General features: G+C 38.7%; 1 protein-coding gene across 5 annotated transcripts in view; it reads left to right on the forward strand.

Moving 5' to 3' along the window:
* GAK (cyclin G associated kinase) overlaps window positions 1–17,189 on the forward strand; it is a 71,208-nt gene that overhangs the window by 45,604 nt on the left and 8,415 nt on the right. For 2 of the 5 annotated variants that reach the window (XM_057426498.1, XM_057426500.1), the window contains exons 18-24: window positions 1,556–1,635; window positions 1,982–2,175; window positions 3,973–4,131; window positions 4,916–5,380; window positions 7,346–7,516; window positions 13,099–13,233; window positions 13,865–13,984. In XM_057426498.1, coding sequence (XP_057282481.1) covers window positions 1,556–1,635; window positions 1,982–2,175; window positions 3,973–4,131; window positions 4,916–5,380; window positions 7,346–7,516; window positions 13,099–13,233; window positions 13,865–13,984 — 1,324 coding nt within the window. The remainder of the gene's footprint in view (window positions 1–1,555; window positions 1,636–1,981; window positions 2,176–3,972; window positions 4,132–4,915; window positions 5,381–7,345; window positions 7,517–13,098; window positions 13,234–13,864; window positions 13,985–17,189) is intronic. The other 3 variants (XM_057426499.1, XM_057426501.1, XM_057426502.1) reach the window with 2 other exon arrangements.

The following is a 17,189-nucleotide window of genomic DNA, read 5'->3' on the forward strand; positions in this document are numbered from 1 at the left end:
GTTGCCAACTTGCTCACAGTTCAGGGAAGATTTAGTTAGGATTAGTCTTCTAGGAAATGTCTTGCATAGCAGAAAACTGATTCAATAGGGTGTTCAGGTTTTCATTTGTAGGTCAGGGTAGGGATGAATGGATCAGAGAAACTCTCTTCACTGTGTCCTTGCCTCTCTTGTGTCCAGTGTTGGGTTCCTCAGTACAAGACTTGAGATGTGTCCTCATGAGTGCTGGATAGAAGGGAAAGATCACCTCCCTCAGCATGCTGGCAACGCTCTGCCTGTTACTTGACTTCTGCTTATGATGTTCAGTAAATGCTCATTTACAAGGAAAGCTTCCATAGTTTAGTTTTATTATATTGTATTTCCTAGACTATTATTGTATGACTTGCTTTGTTAAGGACTGGCAAGACTATTCCTCATGTTGTACTAAAGACAGGGAACAAATACATTGTGGATTTATCATTTTGCTGTAATTTGGATTTGTGCAAGACCAGGAGATAAGTGAATCTTCTACAGTAGCATTTTCTGGACTCTTGCATGCTGATTAGGCATTAAGAAAGTAGCTTTTTTTGTCAGCAGAAGAAAGAGTTGGGGAAGTTGAATGGTTATAATGAATCAGTTGGGAAAAGCCTTATCTGACTGGGATGAATGGCTGACTTGAGAGTTTTCAAACACGAACTCTTTGCATGTCTTATGAAGTGTCCTTTTAAGTGTGCTGTGGTTAAAACTGTTCCAAATTGACTCCTTTATATATAGAATCATAGAATAGTTAGGGTTGGAAAGGACCTTAAGTTCATCAAGTTCCAACCCCCCTGCCGTGGGCAAGGACACCTCCCACTAAACCATGTCACCCAAGGCTCTGTCAGACCTGGCCTTGAACACTGCCAGTAATGAAGCATTCACAACTTCCCTGGGCAACCCATTCCAGTGCCTCAGTACCCTCACAGTAAAGAATTTCTTCCTTATATCCAGTCTGAGCTTCCTCTGTTTAAGTTTGAACCCGTTACCCTTGTCCTGTCACTACAGTCCCTAATGAAGAGTCCCTCCCCAGCATCCTTATAGCCCCCCTTCAGATACTGGAAGGCTGCTGTGAGGTCTCCACACAGCCTTCTCTTCTCCAAGCTGAACTGCCCCAGCTTTCTCAGCCTGTCTTCATATGGGAGGTGCTGTGATATATTTCTTGATTAATATTTTTCTGAATGTATGTTATTTAGAAAAGTAATGAAGGTCACACAGTTTCAGCATCTAGAACAGGGTCTGGAAATATTTAACAGACTTCAGTTGCCTGTTGAGGTTAGTGATGAGATGTATATGGTTTCAAGTTGTTTTGCTTTCTTTATGGTAGTAATTGATTTATCTATATTCTGTATATAGATATATATATATCTATATAAACTGCATTTAAATCTCACAATAAAATGTACATGGAATTAAACAGCAGCAAAACAAACAGTTTAAAATATTTTAATACTGGAAGTATTTTGTGTTATATTAAAGGCACAACACTGTGTGTACTATTCATGTGTATTTATAGTTTCCCTGTATTTTTTGTTTTCAACAGATGGCTTCAATGAAGATGTTTCAGATTCAGTTCCACACAGGTTTTGTGCCCCGAAATGCCACCACAGTGAAATTTGCCAAGTATGTTTCTGCCTACATGTTTCTGTAGGAGACTGGATGAGCTTTTATTTAACTGTTTGACCTGCCAAGCCAACATATGGCAGGGCAGGAATATAGTCAGTGTAGAAAGTGATGACTTTGACTGCAATAAGATTCTTCAGTTTTCTTACCCCAAGGAAACTGAAGGTTTGTTCATGATACAAAAAAAGTTCTTTACCAAAATATTTAAACTATATGGAAAAAGTAAACAAATACAGTATGTTTTAAGCCTTATACTATTTTTTCTTTTGAAGTTTTTTCTTGGACTTCATGGGTTTAATCAAGTTAGCTGTCAGTATCAACAATCTACTTGTATACATCTTTGCAGGTATGATCTGGATGCCTGTGACATACAAGAAAAATACCCTGATTTGTTTCAAGTCAATCTGGAAGTAGAGGTAGAGCCCAGAGACAGACCTAGCTCTGAACAGCCACTGTGGGATAATATGAATATAAAGGGACTGAATCCCAAGATCCTTTTCTCCACCCGAGAGGAACAGCAAGAAATTTTATCCAAATTTGGTAATGAATCTCTTGAAAAACTAGATAATATGACAAAGATTTTCATGTACTTAGTGTTGAAGGGTTTTATTTAATTTCTGATCTTTCTCTTAAGTGAAAGAATTCTAAAAGGTGGGTTTTTTTTTTTTGTAAATAGGAGTTAAAAGTTTGCATTGTATGAAAGAGTATGAATTATCTTTCAATAATGGATTATAATTATCTTTGTCTTTCCTCCATTGTCACTACATATGCTGGCTTTAAAGCTATGAATATGCCACTGGCAGGGACTGTAGCAAATGAAATTGTGACAGCCAGGTTTTGAAAGAGCTATATTTGGCTAAACTGACACCGTTGTCTTTTCACTTAAAATCATCTGAGCATTCCTCACAAATGGTCTTCACTAAAAATGTTTTTATCGAGGCCTTTATGTACAGCCAAGTAATACTGTAATTCAGTTTCTAAACTTCGTCTAATGTGGTCTAGTAGATGTTTGTGCTTTTGTTGTTTTTTTTTTAATACTACATATTCTGTGATTCATTTGTAGATGCCTTCATTAATTCCAGTTAATATTGTTCAGTATCTTTCTTCTCCTGGTATCAGTAATTAGCTTTGACATTTCCTTTAAGGCCCTTAAACCTTATCTTTGCTTCCAGAATAAAAAGCATGATGGAGATTACTGTAGTGATTTTAGTATACCATATGTGAGCTCTTACTTTCTGCCCCTTAATATGATACATCTTAATTACACTTTTTTTGCTACAAGGTGGGTTGCTGCTCTTACATGCTTTTTTAGAATCATATGTATGGTTCATATTATGATTTAGGTGATTTTCTATTTAACTAAGTTTATAGAGATGTAAAAAAATTTCTTACTAAAGATGTTTCACTGATAATGCAGATCTCTAAAAATGAATCTTATTTTTAAGTGACTTCCATTTTCTGATTTATAAATGAAATATAAGAGTTTCAAATTCCACTGAAAATACTTCTTAAAACTGGAGGGAAGGGAATAGGAGAAGAGCAAGTGCTGTGAACAGGTTTTATAAAACTTGCCTTATTAAAATTGAATTTGTACTAGTTCATTACTCATGAACGTTCATATCTGTGTTCTAAGGCAGACTATATTTTTCAGCATCTCTGTAAACGATAGCTGAGTTTGTGAAAGGAAGGTGAAGTGTTCTACCAGTTTAGATTTAGACAAGTAATTTTCTCCCAGGTATTCATTCTATTCTTTTCAAAGAGTGGTTGTACACTTACTAATTTAGGGAGTCTTCCTACTTGCCATGAGGAAGCCTTCTTCTTGAGAGGTGGTACAGTAGTATGTAACTCAACACAACTCAGTTTTGCACAAGAGTCGCTTAATATCTGATCTCAGTAAAATAAGAAACATAGGGAGTAGTTAATCGCTCCGTGTTCTTCTCTGGCTATATACTCTGGGGTCTCCCTATAGCTGCATTTGCTCTTTTCTGATATTCTGTTCCTTATTGCAGACATTGTTCATAGCTCTTGCATATTTTAGGGGAAAGTTGGTACAAGTGAGGTGTTAATTACATTTCCCTGCAAACCTGTAAATAAAATATTTCAGTGTTTTTCTGTGAGTCTGATTTAATTAAATGCTGTTGTTATGGTCTCACCAGCTTTTAAGTTGAAACAAAGTCAATTGCTAATTTCAAATAGGCTCTGGGAGCATGACTTCCGCTTTGCAGAGCAGTGGATACTTTGAGACAGTTGTCTTGCTGTAGTCTAGCCAACTCCTAGGACCAGGATTGAGTTTTAGAAGTTTCTGTGTAAGGGTTTGGCTTAAAATCTGTGTTACAGGGAAACCGGAGCTGCCTAGACAACCAGGTTCAACTGCACAATATGAAGCAGAAGCATCTCAGCTAGAGCAATCTTCAGAAAGTGCACCTACTGATACAGAATCCCCACAGAGCAGTAGTACCGATGCAAATAATTTCTTTCATTCTCTGGACTGGAAAGGTACCTGTTTTCTTCTGAAGTAACTATCTGGTGTATCGTTGTCTTGTACACCTTCCAGTGAGTGCTTAAGCCTTCTTATGCAGCAAAAGTCACTATTTCAGCAGAACATGAGAAAAAGCTATTTTAAGAGTGAGCTCTGCAGGTTTGCAGGTGGCCATTCCACTCCGCTAGGATAAACAGCAAGTAGCAGTTTTTTGGTATTGTGTGTAATTTAAATGCCAAGCTGAATTTTTCTTTTTCTGCAGTAATCTTAACCTTAAAAGTCTGCAAGGAAGCCTTTGTATTGCCACAGCTCCACTCTACAGTGGTTGAGGAACAGGAAAAGTAGACTAACCAGTGGGCTCTGTATCAGTGTGTATGGACTGAGATAGCATAACTTTATCGTGTGTGTGTGTAAGCCTTCCTTCTGGGTTCTGCTTTGATGGCAAAAACATCAGTAAATGCTTATGCTGTCATTGAATGCTGTTACTGAGTAAAGCAGCAGTTAGTGACTAATCTTCTAAGCCGTAAGTGGTAAGGTGTTCTGAGATGAATGTTGAAGTCAGTTTTATTTTGAAAAAATCTGCAATACCTGCCCTTGCAGAGTAGCAAATATGATAGTGAGCTGCCGCTTGCCTGCCCTGTACGAAGAGGTGGTAGGCATCAGTTAATTTTTTATCAATTCTTTTGTGAGCTTTAATTAATTAAGGATTGACCTCATATGATCTTACCATTTAAGTCTGTGCTTATTCTAGTTGGCAGAAGAATCCTGGTAATCTAAAGATGTTATTTCTTTCTATTCAAGAAGGGAAAAGTCCAGAAAGTGGAATAGAGGACAGTTCATCTAAAAACGATTTTGTTCAGCTGTCTGATGGTAGGGAGGAGAGTGGGCCTTCAGATGAAGAATTCCCTACATTTCCAAGTGAAGAAAGTGCAGTAAGCGTTGAGGAAAAAGACTCTATTACTCCAGAAGGAGAGTTGCTTTTTGAAGCCAATTTTGAAGCTCCATCTGCACCAATACAAAAATCTCTTCCTGAAGAAAATGTAGACTTACTGGGACTAGACTCTGATATTTCACTACAACAGAAACAACCTGTCTCAGAAACAAATTCTTCATCGAGTAATGCGGACTTATTGAACAATCTGTTTGTGGGTAATGCATCACAAGAGCCCACTGGGGATCTTCTTGGACAAGGAACAGATTTCTTTTTCAGCAGTCAGTGTCCAACTGCTACTCAGGGTACATCTTCAGCAACAGCCTTACCTTCAGGTAGGTAAATTTAACATTACTACTCTGGCTGGCCAGCAGGTGAAAACTGCTGCTTACATTGTGCTTAGAAAATGAGTCTTGTGTTTTGGTTGGTACAGTGAAGACATATGCGTCTGTAGCAAGAATCTGCATAGAATAGATGCTTCTACTGTGTAAAGGAGAGAAATGGCTGTATATTATCTGGGTGTTTTGTTATGTTGCCAATATCAGCTGTAAACCATGTAAACAGAAAAGAATCAAATTTTGAATTTAAAAGAGATTCAGTATTCTTAAACAATTTCCATACAAACATCACATGCCAGATTCTCTTCTAAATCCATAAGGAAATAACTTCTCTTGCTAAGGAATATAATTCTAATGAATTACTGCTTTCTTGCACTTTATATAAGCAATAGCATTAGATGTAGTACAGAGCTGTGCTGCTTAAGTCAAGCATCTGTGTGGGATTTTTGAGTGTTAATCATTTAAGACTGCTAGGGAGCTGGAAATTGTGTAGGTTACTGCTCAGACCAGTAGCATACTGCTAGAAAGCGTTTTCTTGCTGGATTTGCTGATAATGTTTGCAGGTTTATACCTGAAAGAGAATGTTACACACTGCTAGGTACTTGGCATTTAAAACAAGATGTTTTACTTTAGAGGTTCTGTTCCTCTTGCCAATGGATAGCTGGGTCATTGTCACATGACTAAACTTTTGGGAGTAGCAATTCTCTGCCTGCATTGAACAGATTTGGAGGATATTAGTCAAAGAATCTATGAAACTTCCAAGGTTTAGTTTATTTGCACAAAGATAATTAGATAATTTATTTGGTGTAAAAGCTTTAACCTACATACACCTGAAGAGTATTTTTGTAGACAATTTACGTTATTTAAAATATTACTTTCTTTTGAAGCAGTTCAGTATTGATTTTCATCACTGTGATCTATGTGAAATCAATTTACCTTTTTTTTACATAAGCAAAAGTCTGTAAGTGAAGCCTTATGGCTTTTTTTTTTCTTTGAAACACCTGGACAGCAGTCCTGTATGTATCTAACTACTTTTGAATTGGATAAAAGATACAGAAGTAAGAATATTTGGCCACTGTGGTATTTTCATTTTCACATCAAACTTGTACTTGAGGTTTTATGTACATGCAATGCCAGAGTAGATAGCTCGATGTCAATTCAGGGTTTGTTTTTTTTGAAGTGATACTGAGTCTTGGACAATGTGGTTATCACCCCTGGATGTGCTAGTGCGTTGTGGCAGGATTATTCCTTCTCTTCAGCATCTGAGTGAATCTGGCAAGAGTCCCTGGGCTCTTGACGATTTTGACCCTAGGGGGCAGCAGAAACGGGAGGATCACAAGCCATAATTCCAGCTGACTGTCACATGTTGCCCCATACTATAAATACTCTTCCAATCGCTTTTTTTCTTCACTGTGATCACTAGAGACCTGTTGAAAGCCTTGCTTCTGTTGGTTTTCAGTCTTGGGTTGACGTGCTTTCTGCCCCAGAGTCACCAATGCCTTTGAGTCAAAATGGTAGTATGAATGTTTTACTTAATATACTTTTTAGTAGTTTAGTAGTCTGTTTTGTTTAAACTCTCCAGAGATTTGACATTATAGAACATTTAACAAACGTAATTCTTCTATTTTATGCAGCTGATTGCTCACTTAAGGTGTCTTACATGGATGAAATTAATAATGTTATTGAATGTATGCAGTCTTGGTAAGGATTTGTGTTTGAAGACATAGCTGTGCATATTGTACATGGCTAAAATACTACTTGTATCAACATGGAAGTACGAATGTCTAAAGGAAGGGGATAGGTGGTAACTACCATGAAAGATTCTCAGAAAGCTGCTGCAGTTATCAGCATAAGCTCTAATCTTTGTGTGCCCCCAGAGGACTGAGGCTTTATCAACTTTGTTCTAAAATTTGTTTTGTTTTTGTTTTTGTTTTTTTGTTTCCCCCCCCCCTTATTTTTTAGCTGATCCTTTTGACCCATTCACAATGTCATCAAGTTCAGGCAATCAAGCCTTGTCTGGTCCAGACCTCTTTGGAGACTTCCTTCATCCAGCTTCAACATCTACATCTAGTACAGTTCCTTCTGCACACAGTTCATTTCCTCCTTCTTCCAGCTCAGATTTCTTGCATTTAGGTAAGTGTGCTTCTGGTGTTCTGTTTCTCAACAGTTTCTGCTGCTCTGTGCATTTGCCTTTCAGCTTAGTCAAGGTGGATTAGAGCCTTAATAGATCCACTTGTTGTGACTGCTCTTTTAATTAGCTCTGTGTTCTGGGAATGTGGATATGAATGCACCAAGTAACATATCCTGTATAATGTCATGCTAATACTTATGATGAGAGGATTTCTAGCATTGCTTCTGTTAGGAGCTGTTGTTTCCTTTGAGAGCTCTTAGAGCTGAGGGTACACAAACACGTGCAAACTTACTTAGTTTCAGATAGCAGATTGCTAGTTTGCTTGCATTCAGATTTTAAAGATTTTCTAGTAGCCTTGGGAGAGAAATGAGCAAGTCAAGTTATAGAATACCCAGTTCTTAAAATGCAAGCTGAGGATAGCTTGGACCTTCATGACCTGAATGCAGTCTGGTAATATACTTATGGAGTATGTTATGTAATATGTTAATCTTGTTTCACTTAATTTCTCTGATGCATTCTTGGTGAAGCCTTTTCCTCATGCATTTATTTTAAAATCTATTAATGTAAACAAAAAGCTTCGGTATATTTGGTCTTCCCATATCTCTATCCTAAGCACATCATTTCTAAAGTGTTACTAAATAGAGCTGCTAAGCATGCTTATTCTTCAAAAAGAAACCTTGCAAAAATGATGGAGTGGTAGAGCCTGAAGTGCTGCTTTTTAAATGTGTCTTTCAAAGAAAAACATGAGTCTTCCTCATAGGAATGGGAGTCTGTAACAGTTCTTCTCTGCTGCTCTTTCATCCCCACACTGTTCTCCTGCTCTTGCATAGGCCCTTTCCATGGGATAGTCTTTCAAGAAGATGGGTCTCTAGGATGCAGTCCTTCAGGAACAGGCTGCCCCACCGTGGGTCCTTGCGGGGCTGCAGCTCCTACCAGGAGCCTGCTGTTGCATGGGCTCTTTTCTGTGGTCTGCAGCTTAATCCAGGGCATGCAACCTGTGTGGAGTCCCCCATAGGCTGCTTGTGGGTATTTGCTCCACTGTGGTCTTCAGCATGGGCTGCAGGGGAATCTGTGTTCTGGCACCTGGAGCTCCTCTTCCTCCTGTTCCACTGACCTTGGAGTCTGCAGGGCTGTTTCTCATCCTTTTCTCACCCCTGTCACAGCTGCTGTGCAGCATTTTGTAACATGTTTACCTGTGTTTTCCCAGAGGTGCCCCCATTTTGGCTGAGGGGCTCAGCTGTGTCCTCAGCTGCGTGGGTCTGTTGGAGATGGCTGTTGGATACAGCTGTGTCCAGCACAGAGCAGTACAGGTCTCTCCTCAGAGGCTACTGCTACAGACCCCCACATATAAATTGAAGGTAGCTAGAAATGGTGGTATTGCCTCTGTTGCCCTGAATCCAGGAGTGTCTTCCCAGAGCATATTGCATGTGGTTTTGAGTTGCCCCTCCTTGTTGGCCAGTTGGTCTGCTTGACCATGCAGGGTGATGCAGACTGAGTGTTAGCTACAGAGAAACCAGATTAAAAGAAAGATGCAGTATTTGCCTGGCTGAGGTGAGAGCTTCCTCCTCAGAAAATGCAAGGTTAGCTAGCCGATTGCTTGCTTTATAATGTATTTAAGCAATTATATTCAGCTGTGGTTGACTCTTCTGAGAAGTTCCCACTTGCTGCTTCCTTTGCAACAATTTTGTTCTGTTATATAAATAGTAACAGATGTATTTTTTTAGTTGTGTACTTTTATAATTGCCAGTTTTATGCATCTTTTAGTTAGGACACTGTTGTTGTCACTGCATGATGTTACCAAACAGATGTTTTTTTTCTGCTCATTAGAGGATTTAATCAATATTGATCTGTGGAGCATCATCTCAGGCAAACTCTGCCCCACTCCAGAGACGGGGACCTCTGGAGATTAGCTAGTTGGCCTGCTCAAAGCAGGGTCAAGTAGAGCAGGCCACTAATGACCATGTGTTTGCCAATTTTCATTTATTTCTGGGAATGCAGACTGTACAACATCTAGGGAGTACCTGTGCCAGTGTTGGACTACTTACAGAAGAAACTGTTTCAGTTTGTGCCCATTGCCTCTTTTGTCCTTCCAGTGGGCAGCACTGAGAAGAGTCAGGCTCAGTCTTTATTTCTTCCTGTTAAGTATTTATGTACATTGATAAGGTTGCCCACCCCCAGTCCTTCTATTCTCCAGGTTAAACAATACCAGCACCCTCAGCCTATCCTCTTGCCAGAGGTGCTCCAATCCCTACATCAGAGAACTGTTTTATGTACCAAATTTAAATTGGAAAAAGACATACATGTGAATTTCTACAGTATAAATATGTACCTGCATCCTCAAGGAGACCACTGTTAATGTTCAGCTGTTAAGCTATTGTTGGAGCAGTAATAAATGTCTAGAATTAAATTTTAGTGATGAGTTGTCTTCAGGAGTAAACAGTTGCTAAACATTTATAGATATCAGGAGAAAAGCTGTTTCAGTGAACACAAGTTCCAGAATTACAGTCCAAGGTTTGTAATTCTCAGTGTGGCTTGAAATTTAAAAGCACAGGAGTTTTGAAATGTAATTTCAATTTGTATTAAAGGTCTTAAAGAATATCCAGTCTGTTAAGGAATTCTGTCTTCTAATATGAAAATGTTGAGCATTTGCTGCTAAATGGCAGTGTGTTAACAAGGTAATTTTCTGTGAAAAGCTGTACTAATTTGGCAGAGAAGCTATTAGGTAGAATGACTGTTCCCTTCAGAATTGGTAACCTGCTCTTAAGTGGCCTCACTTGCAAAAGCAGGCTGTTCTCAGAGGCTGGAGGAGTATCCACTTTTCTTTAGGTATCTGTTCAGTGAGCATTTTTGAGAACATTTGACTATTCAAGTAGAAGCCATCTCTACTAAAAGTTGAGTTAGGCATGTATTTCCCTGTATCAGAATGATCTGATCGAAAGATAGAAGGAGATGTGGAAGGTGATCAAAAGAAATCTAAGTCTTCTCCTGAGTGGAAGTTAATTTCTGTGACAACTGTGTTCTCAGTCAGGCTTTAGATGTGGCTAAAAAACCTTGCATCATACTAAATCAGCCTCTTAGTTCACAGGAAATCCTGTTGTCCTCTGTGATTAAAGGATTTTCTGTAGAGAAGTTAAATAAAGAAAACTGTACATGAAGTTGCGTGTAGGATATAGTAAAATGCAGATCTCTTATTTTGGGAAGATGGAAAGTGTCATCTGATTACCACCATCTTACTTTTTTTTTAGTTTGGTTTGAGCAGTGTTAGTATAGAACTGTGCCCTGACCTCCAGTGGCTTGCTGCTATATGGATAAGGGTTATAAATAAGCATGTTAATGAAGAACTTAAGGGACAAACAGGAATGAATCTGCTTGTCCAATATCTCAATTGCTTCAATTTCTGCCATATTTAGCTATGCTTCATGTTTTACCCTTTGTTTAGATACTCTGCTCCTTTACCTTGATGCGTCTGTACAAACTCCAGCGTGCCAGGTTACAAAACCAAAGGATTCTGCCTTGCATCCATTGAATGTGACTGTTTCATTGCCCGTTTGTAGTTGGTGTGGTCTTGTCATGCCTCGTCAGAATATGTATAACACCATTTCTTGATATTAGAATCTATTGCAATGCCTAAGTTGTACAACTAGAAATACTATCGCATAATGATAAACAGTTTGAGGAGGAACATCTCTGTTCAGTATGTTCTTGTACTCCGTTGTTTCAGATTTTTCTGATGGAAGTGTAGTGGATGTATGTGAGCTTATGCTATTCATAGTGCATTTAGGAGTGTGCATAGCAGTAGGCTACTCCTTGCTGTGTTCAGGGTGGGGGAAGTGGTGAACTTGACTGCTCTTACAACAGCAGTTATAAAACACCTGATTATCCTACTGTATTCTCGGTCTTTCAGAATGCATTTAGCTGTAGTTTACTTTATTCTCACTTCTCTCAACTTGGTTTTACAATAGTTAATTATGTATGTGGTGGTTCATTTCCCCATGCCCTGTAAAAACCTTGCAATAGCAGAGATAATAAGCTAAAACTATTTCCAGCTTAAAATCAATACTAATTCAGTATTAATTGAATTAATGTTGAGAGTGTCATCTGGTACAGCAGATTTTTAAACTAATGAATAGACACTTTCACATACTTTGATGTTTATAGCCAGTGACACTGCTATGTAGCAGATAGCTGGGGTCCTGAGTACTGAGGCAGATACACTGAGGCTTAAGTCTGGAGAAAGAGCTAAAAATTGTACTATCCCGTCAGAAGACTTTGATGGCTGCTCTACATTTTATTCTGTTTTCTTTACATGCAGCAGAAGTGACTCGTCTGCCTAGAGCCCGTATTATAGCAATGTGTTGCGGAGTATTTGATGTGTTCTCTTTGCAGCTGTAAGATCTAAGTATAAATAGGATTAGTGGATTGAGTTGGTGGAGGAGGTACTTCATTTGCTTCGAATTGTTTCCTCAAATAAGATAAAATGGCTTCTGTGATTTGATATCAATATTCAGAATGTAAAGTTGAGAAGCTGAGAGAAGTGAAAAACTGTGATGTAGTAGTGAAAACATCCCGAAGTATCAAAATGGCACTATTTGTGTAAGGGTGGCTGGGTTAGCTTTCCAAACTTTAGGTCCTCAAAATGTCTTAGGACACCACTAAACTTACTGGTTTTGCTGAAACACCACCTCTCCTTTGGCACTGACTGTTGCTGTGGCACTTAAGGGGTAGTTACATTCAAAAGCTGTCTTGCTTCACTGAGTCTCTGAAAGCTGTGCTCAAAAGGAATGCACGGAGCTGGCCTGAAGCTTTGAGTGTTCCATACTTAGGACCTCCCACTCTGAGGATGGCTTGCCTCATACTGTGTGTGGCAGAGGGTGGAATAATTTGCAAGCATCAGGGGTGAAAGTTTTAACTTTGTATTGGATGTGATGCATTCTAGAAGTTAGTGGAAGCAGCCTTGCATCCTTTGAATGTGACTGTTTCATTGCCTGTTTGTAGTTGGTGTGGTGGTCTTGTGTTGAATACAGAAAAATGGCTTTTTCCATGGATGTAGTGATTCTCAGTCTTTTCCCAGAATCGATCTTTTCCTGTATCCTGCTTTTCAATTGCATGCCTTCATTCATGGATTTAACCTAAAGGGGATGTTAGTTTATCAAGAACTCTTGTTTGTCAGATGAGGCCTTGGGTAGGCAAACCTGCAGTTTGAAGTAGACTGGTTCCATCTCTGTAGTACCCAGACTGCTGAGTGGTATGGAACACCACTTCATGAGGCACTGCTGATTTCTGGTTACCTACTGTGTTGTCAGGAACAACAGCGTGCCATCCCTTAGCTAGTCGTAGTTCATAGCATTGCGGGTGCATGAAAATATCCTTTCTGTGAAGTGGATGGGATGTTTCAAATACAAATGAAGGGATTCCAGTGGTAAAACCATTCTGAGGCCTGTGATATGGAGAAATTTCAGTAAGCCATGTAGCTGGCCATTATAGCTGACAGTCTGTTTCACAGTTCTATTGATTTTTGGCAAAATATCCATTATTGTAATGGTTTTCTTAAAAGAATAATCAAAAGATTATTTTTTCTCTGCAGGAAATTTGACACCAGAGCCATCTAAAATGCCATCTTCTACGAGCCACCCAGATCTCTTAGGTGGATGGGATTCTTGGGCAGATTCCTCAGCATCTGGCAATGTAGCGTCACCACAGTTGAAGCCTCTTTTTGAAGGTATTATGAAATTAAATCTTTACATTAGAAGGAATAAGGAATATTTCAGACTTGGTCAGTTTAATCACCTGAAACTGCTTAACATGTCCTCATGCCTTTTGTTGCTTAAAGGACTCTGTGCACTTGTGCTCAAATGCCTCTTTAATAAGGCACTTTTTGTAGTTTTCAAGTTCAAAGCAGAAGAACCAAATAGTTTCAGTTGTCTATAGAATCATAGAATAGTTAGGTTTGGAAAGGACCTTAAGATCATGTAGTTTCAATCCCCCTGCCATGGGCAGGGACACCTCACACTAAACCATGTCACCCAAGGCTCTGTCCAGCCTGGCCTTGAACAATGCCAGGGATAGAGCATTCACAACTTCCCTGGGCAACCCATTCCAGTGCCTCACCACCCTTACAGTAAAGAACTTCCTCCTTATATCTAATGTAAACTTCCCCTGTTTAAGTTTGAACCCGTTACCCCTTGTCCTGTTGCTACAGTCCCTATAGTAATGGTGATTCTTGTGGTAAAAGGTGTCATGGAACAGAATGCTGGGGAGGTTTACACAAGGCATTGTGGAAATAGTACTTTTATTCATTTTCTCAATTTCCAAATAACACCAAGTACGTAATATGTTTTCTTATCATACAGGTCAAGCTTTTACAACAGGGAGCCAGTCCAGTGTGTCTTCAGGTCTGTCTTTCAGTCAGGCAAAATCTCAAGACTTTGATCCTTTTGCTGATCTTGCCAATCTTGGATCTGGTCTTCCAGGTAGGAACTTACATTTAAGAGACTATGCTTAATGCCCTTACAGTTTGATTTGCTTCATGTAACAGTCAATGAAACTGACAGCTTACATAAAAGAAAGTGTTTTCTTGTAATTCTTAACAGCCAGCTTGAGGTAGTTGCTGAGAGTGGACTCAACCAGATTGAATCTTTACAGAGATTTTGTGAAACATCCAGAGTAATATTTCAGAAAATAACCACAACTGTGATTTAGAAACAGTATAAATACTTAGTGCTTCAGAATCTAGTTGTTAGAAGGTAAGAGAAACAAGGAGTTGCTGATCCAGTAACTGAGCATGAGGTTTCTTATCATTATTGATCTATCTGTGAAGGATATAAATGAAAACTTGATTAAATTGTTAGTTACAAAGTGACAGTTGTTTTCCTTTTATTCAGTACTCTTATTTGAATTCATAGCTGTGCTACTCAAATCTGTCATGTTTGTGTGAACACAGATCAAGCCCATACTTGCTCATGTTATTCCTGTGCATCATGAACACTTGTCAGTTTGCAGTGGTGTGCACAAGAAGTTATGGAAGATGAGACACATTGTAGTTTAACATTTGTCCTGGGATGTTATGTTTACCCCAGACTCAGAAATTAGCCCTGCAGCATTCTTAAACAGCAGAAATACTAAGGGCAATAGAAGGAGCACAGGTCCTTGCATTTCAGGACCTCACTGCCGTAATAGCAGATCACTGATTTGTTGCTGTTTGATGTGACTAGCCACCAGAAATCCAAGGAATGATTTGGAACAGCCTGTAGTTGTGTAGTTGCAGAATTGCAGGAATGTTCTTTTCCTTTAGCCTGAAGCTCATAGAGGGTTTTATCCTGTTGCCTTGGGAGTTACCATGTGTATTGAATTGATCACCCTCTTGGTGAAATAAACACAGGGTCACATACAACGTTTGACTTCTTAGTGTTGCCTGTTTGTAATTACTCACAAAATTCTAGTGTTGAAGCAGTACCAATAAGGTGGCTCAGTAGTAAAAAAATCTACAGAAACTTTTTAGTTCAATGAACATGTTAAATCTATAGTGTAGCAGTAAAAAAGAAATAGTCTTTGACTTGGAGATGTAGGTATAGCACACACTGAACCAGTGAAAGAAACTGTACTGGTTTTAGCAGGATTTAGATCAGTTCATTAGTTCTGTTAGTTAACTTTCAATAGGAAAAGTTACTGTGTTTAAAATTAGCCACATGTCATTGTACTAGTTAACCTTCTTGGGCTTGAACTAAATTTTCTGGGAATTACAAGAACTGGAGTTTAGACTGTTGTATTTTTCAAAGGACTTTTTTGGCCTTCACATACAAGTCGTTACTCTGGAAGAACAGTTATGAGAGAGAAAGCTGCTTATATGGGGAATGCTATATAAACAGAAAACAAATTATAGCTAAAGGTAGTTAGTGGTAGTGTATTTGGCTTTTGGTAGGATACCAGTAGTGTTCTGTCATAGTTTGTATTCTTACACTCTTCAAGGAGTAATCTTGTAGCAGAAAGTGGGAGTGTGATGCTGAAAATTACTGATGATAGTGAGGCATTGGCTTGTCCTACAGGAAGAATTGGTTGGCCTTGAACACTGAAATAATGAATGTAGAATTCCTTGAAAGAGTGGTAGAATCAGATTATTTTTTCAGTGTATGAGGTCATGTACTCTGACTAGTAACAGGGACCACAAATTAGAAGTGACCAGAGTCTGACTTGACAATGCAATTGTGTGCTTTCATGAAAAAACAGTGCAATGGTAGATTTTATCAGGTGTTGCATTGCAGTAGTAGGTTTTAATCAGGTGTGGTATTTAGAGGCTTAGTATGGTATACTGTACGTGGTCCTGGGGACTGTCCTGTTGTGTAAGCTGTCATAAATGTGAGCAGCAGCAGCCGCCACAAAAGAGCTATCAGGGGAGTTGAGGAGCTGAAAGAGGAAACTGAGTTCACATTGCTACGTATACACAGACAAGCTTGGGTGTTTTCTTTCTGAGGCTGTAGGGTAAATAAAAGAGGTGGGAAGTAAAAACAAGTTTAAACTGGCTTGGGATGTGTTTTAGCTGAAAGTCAGGTTAATCATCATCATCTGATGAATAATGTATGTGGAGATGCAAATACTGATTCACCTTCCTCCAAGAAATAATGAGATGGGATCATAAGGTTGTCATTCAAGACCAAGTGATAAAGACTTCTGTTTTGAAGCGTTAGTGTTGCATTCACTATACTTTCTGGAGGCTTCAGGTGTGTAACCTTATTTGACCACTAGTCTTGAATTCATGTTCATTTTTAGGGAATTCTTTCAACATGGAGAGGTCTTAATCTGTTTTAGGATGCCATAAGAGTATAAAATGTTTTCTCTTCCAAAAAAATTAGACATATCTAAATTCAACCATGCTATTTTTATCCTGTGATGGATACATGCCAGGTATAAGCAAGTTGTCAAGGGAACTTTGTTTCTAAGAGTCTTTCCAAAGGAAGTCAGTCAAGGGCAATTTAATGGTAGCTTGGTTTATAATAAAAAAACCACCAAAACCATGTTTAGTCTCATCAGGGAGAGAAAAAGCTGAAAAATGAATTTAAAAGGTTGATTTGTTTGCATTTTGCTCAATTTGTTTACATTTCTTAGCAGCTTCACCTGCTACTCTGGAAGAACACACAGGGCCTTTTCTGTGTTCTACAGTACTCAGTGTTATTCATACTGGTTTAATGAAGGGAAATGGGATGCTGAAAATTTAGTCCATATTTGTTGATAAAGGCCTATAGATCACGCCAGGGTGATTACAACAGTATCTCTTGCAGGCTTCAGTGCTTTTTTGCCCATGTGCAACATTCCCTGCTAATGTTGCTGTAGAATAACTTTCTCATCTTTCTTAAACAGTAGTGCAAGAAATCACTAGACTTTGAAAGCAATCACTTGAAAATACAATTTATCTTACACTTTCTTGATTGTGTGATTACTTTTTCCGTGTTCTCTGCTTATTAACAGATGTTGAAGTGTAATGAATTCACTAATGGCTCTAGCTCCTGCCATCCAAGTTACTTGTTAATGAGACTCTTAACTTCATTTTACACTTTTCTGTTACACTTTCTCCTGTGTAGTGATATCACTGTGGTGACAGTGTAATAACACACTATGTTAGGTGTCAAGACAAAACTGTCTTGTGTTAAACAGGTGACAGATACTGAGCTGAACAAATAATTT

Source organism: Pezoporus wallicus, unplaced genomic scaffold (genome assembly GCF_028554395.1).
Source record: "Pezoporus wallicus isolate ANWC-B61680 ecotype Strahan unplaced genomic scaffold, APGP_CSIRO_Pwel_v1 contig_5116, whole genome shotgun sequence".
Lineage (NCBI taxonomy): Eukaryota > Metazoa > Chordata > Aves > Psittaciformes > Psittacidae > Pezoporus > Pezoporus wallicus.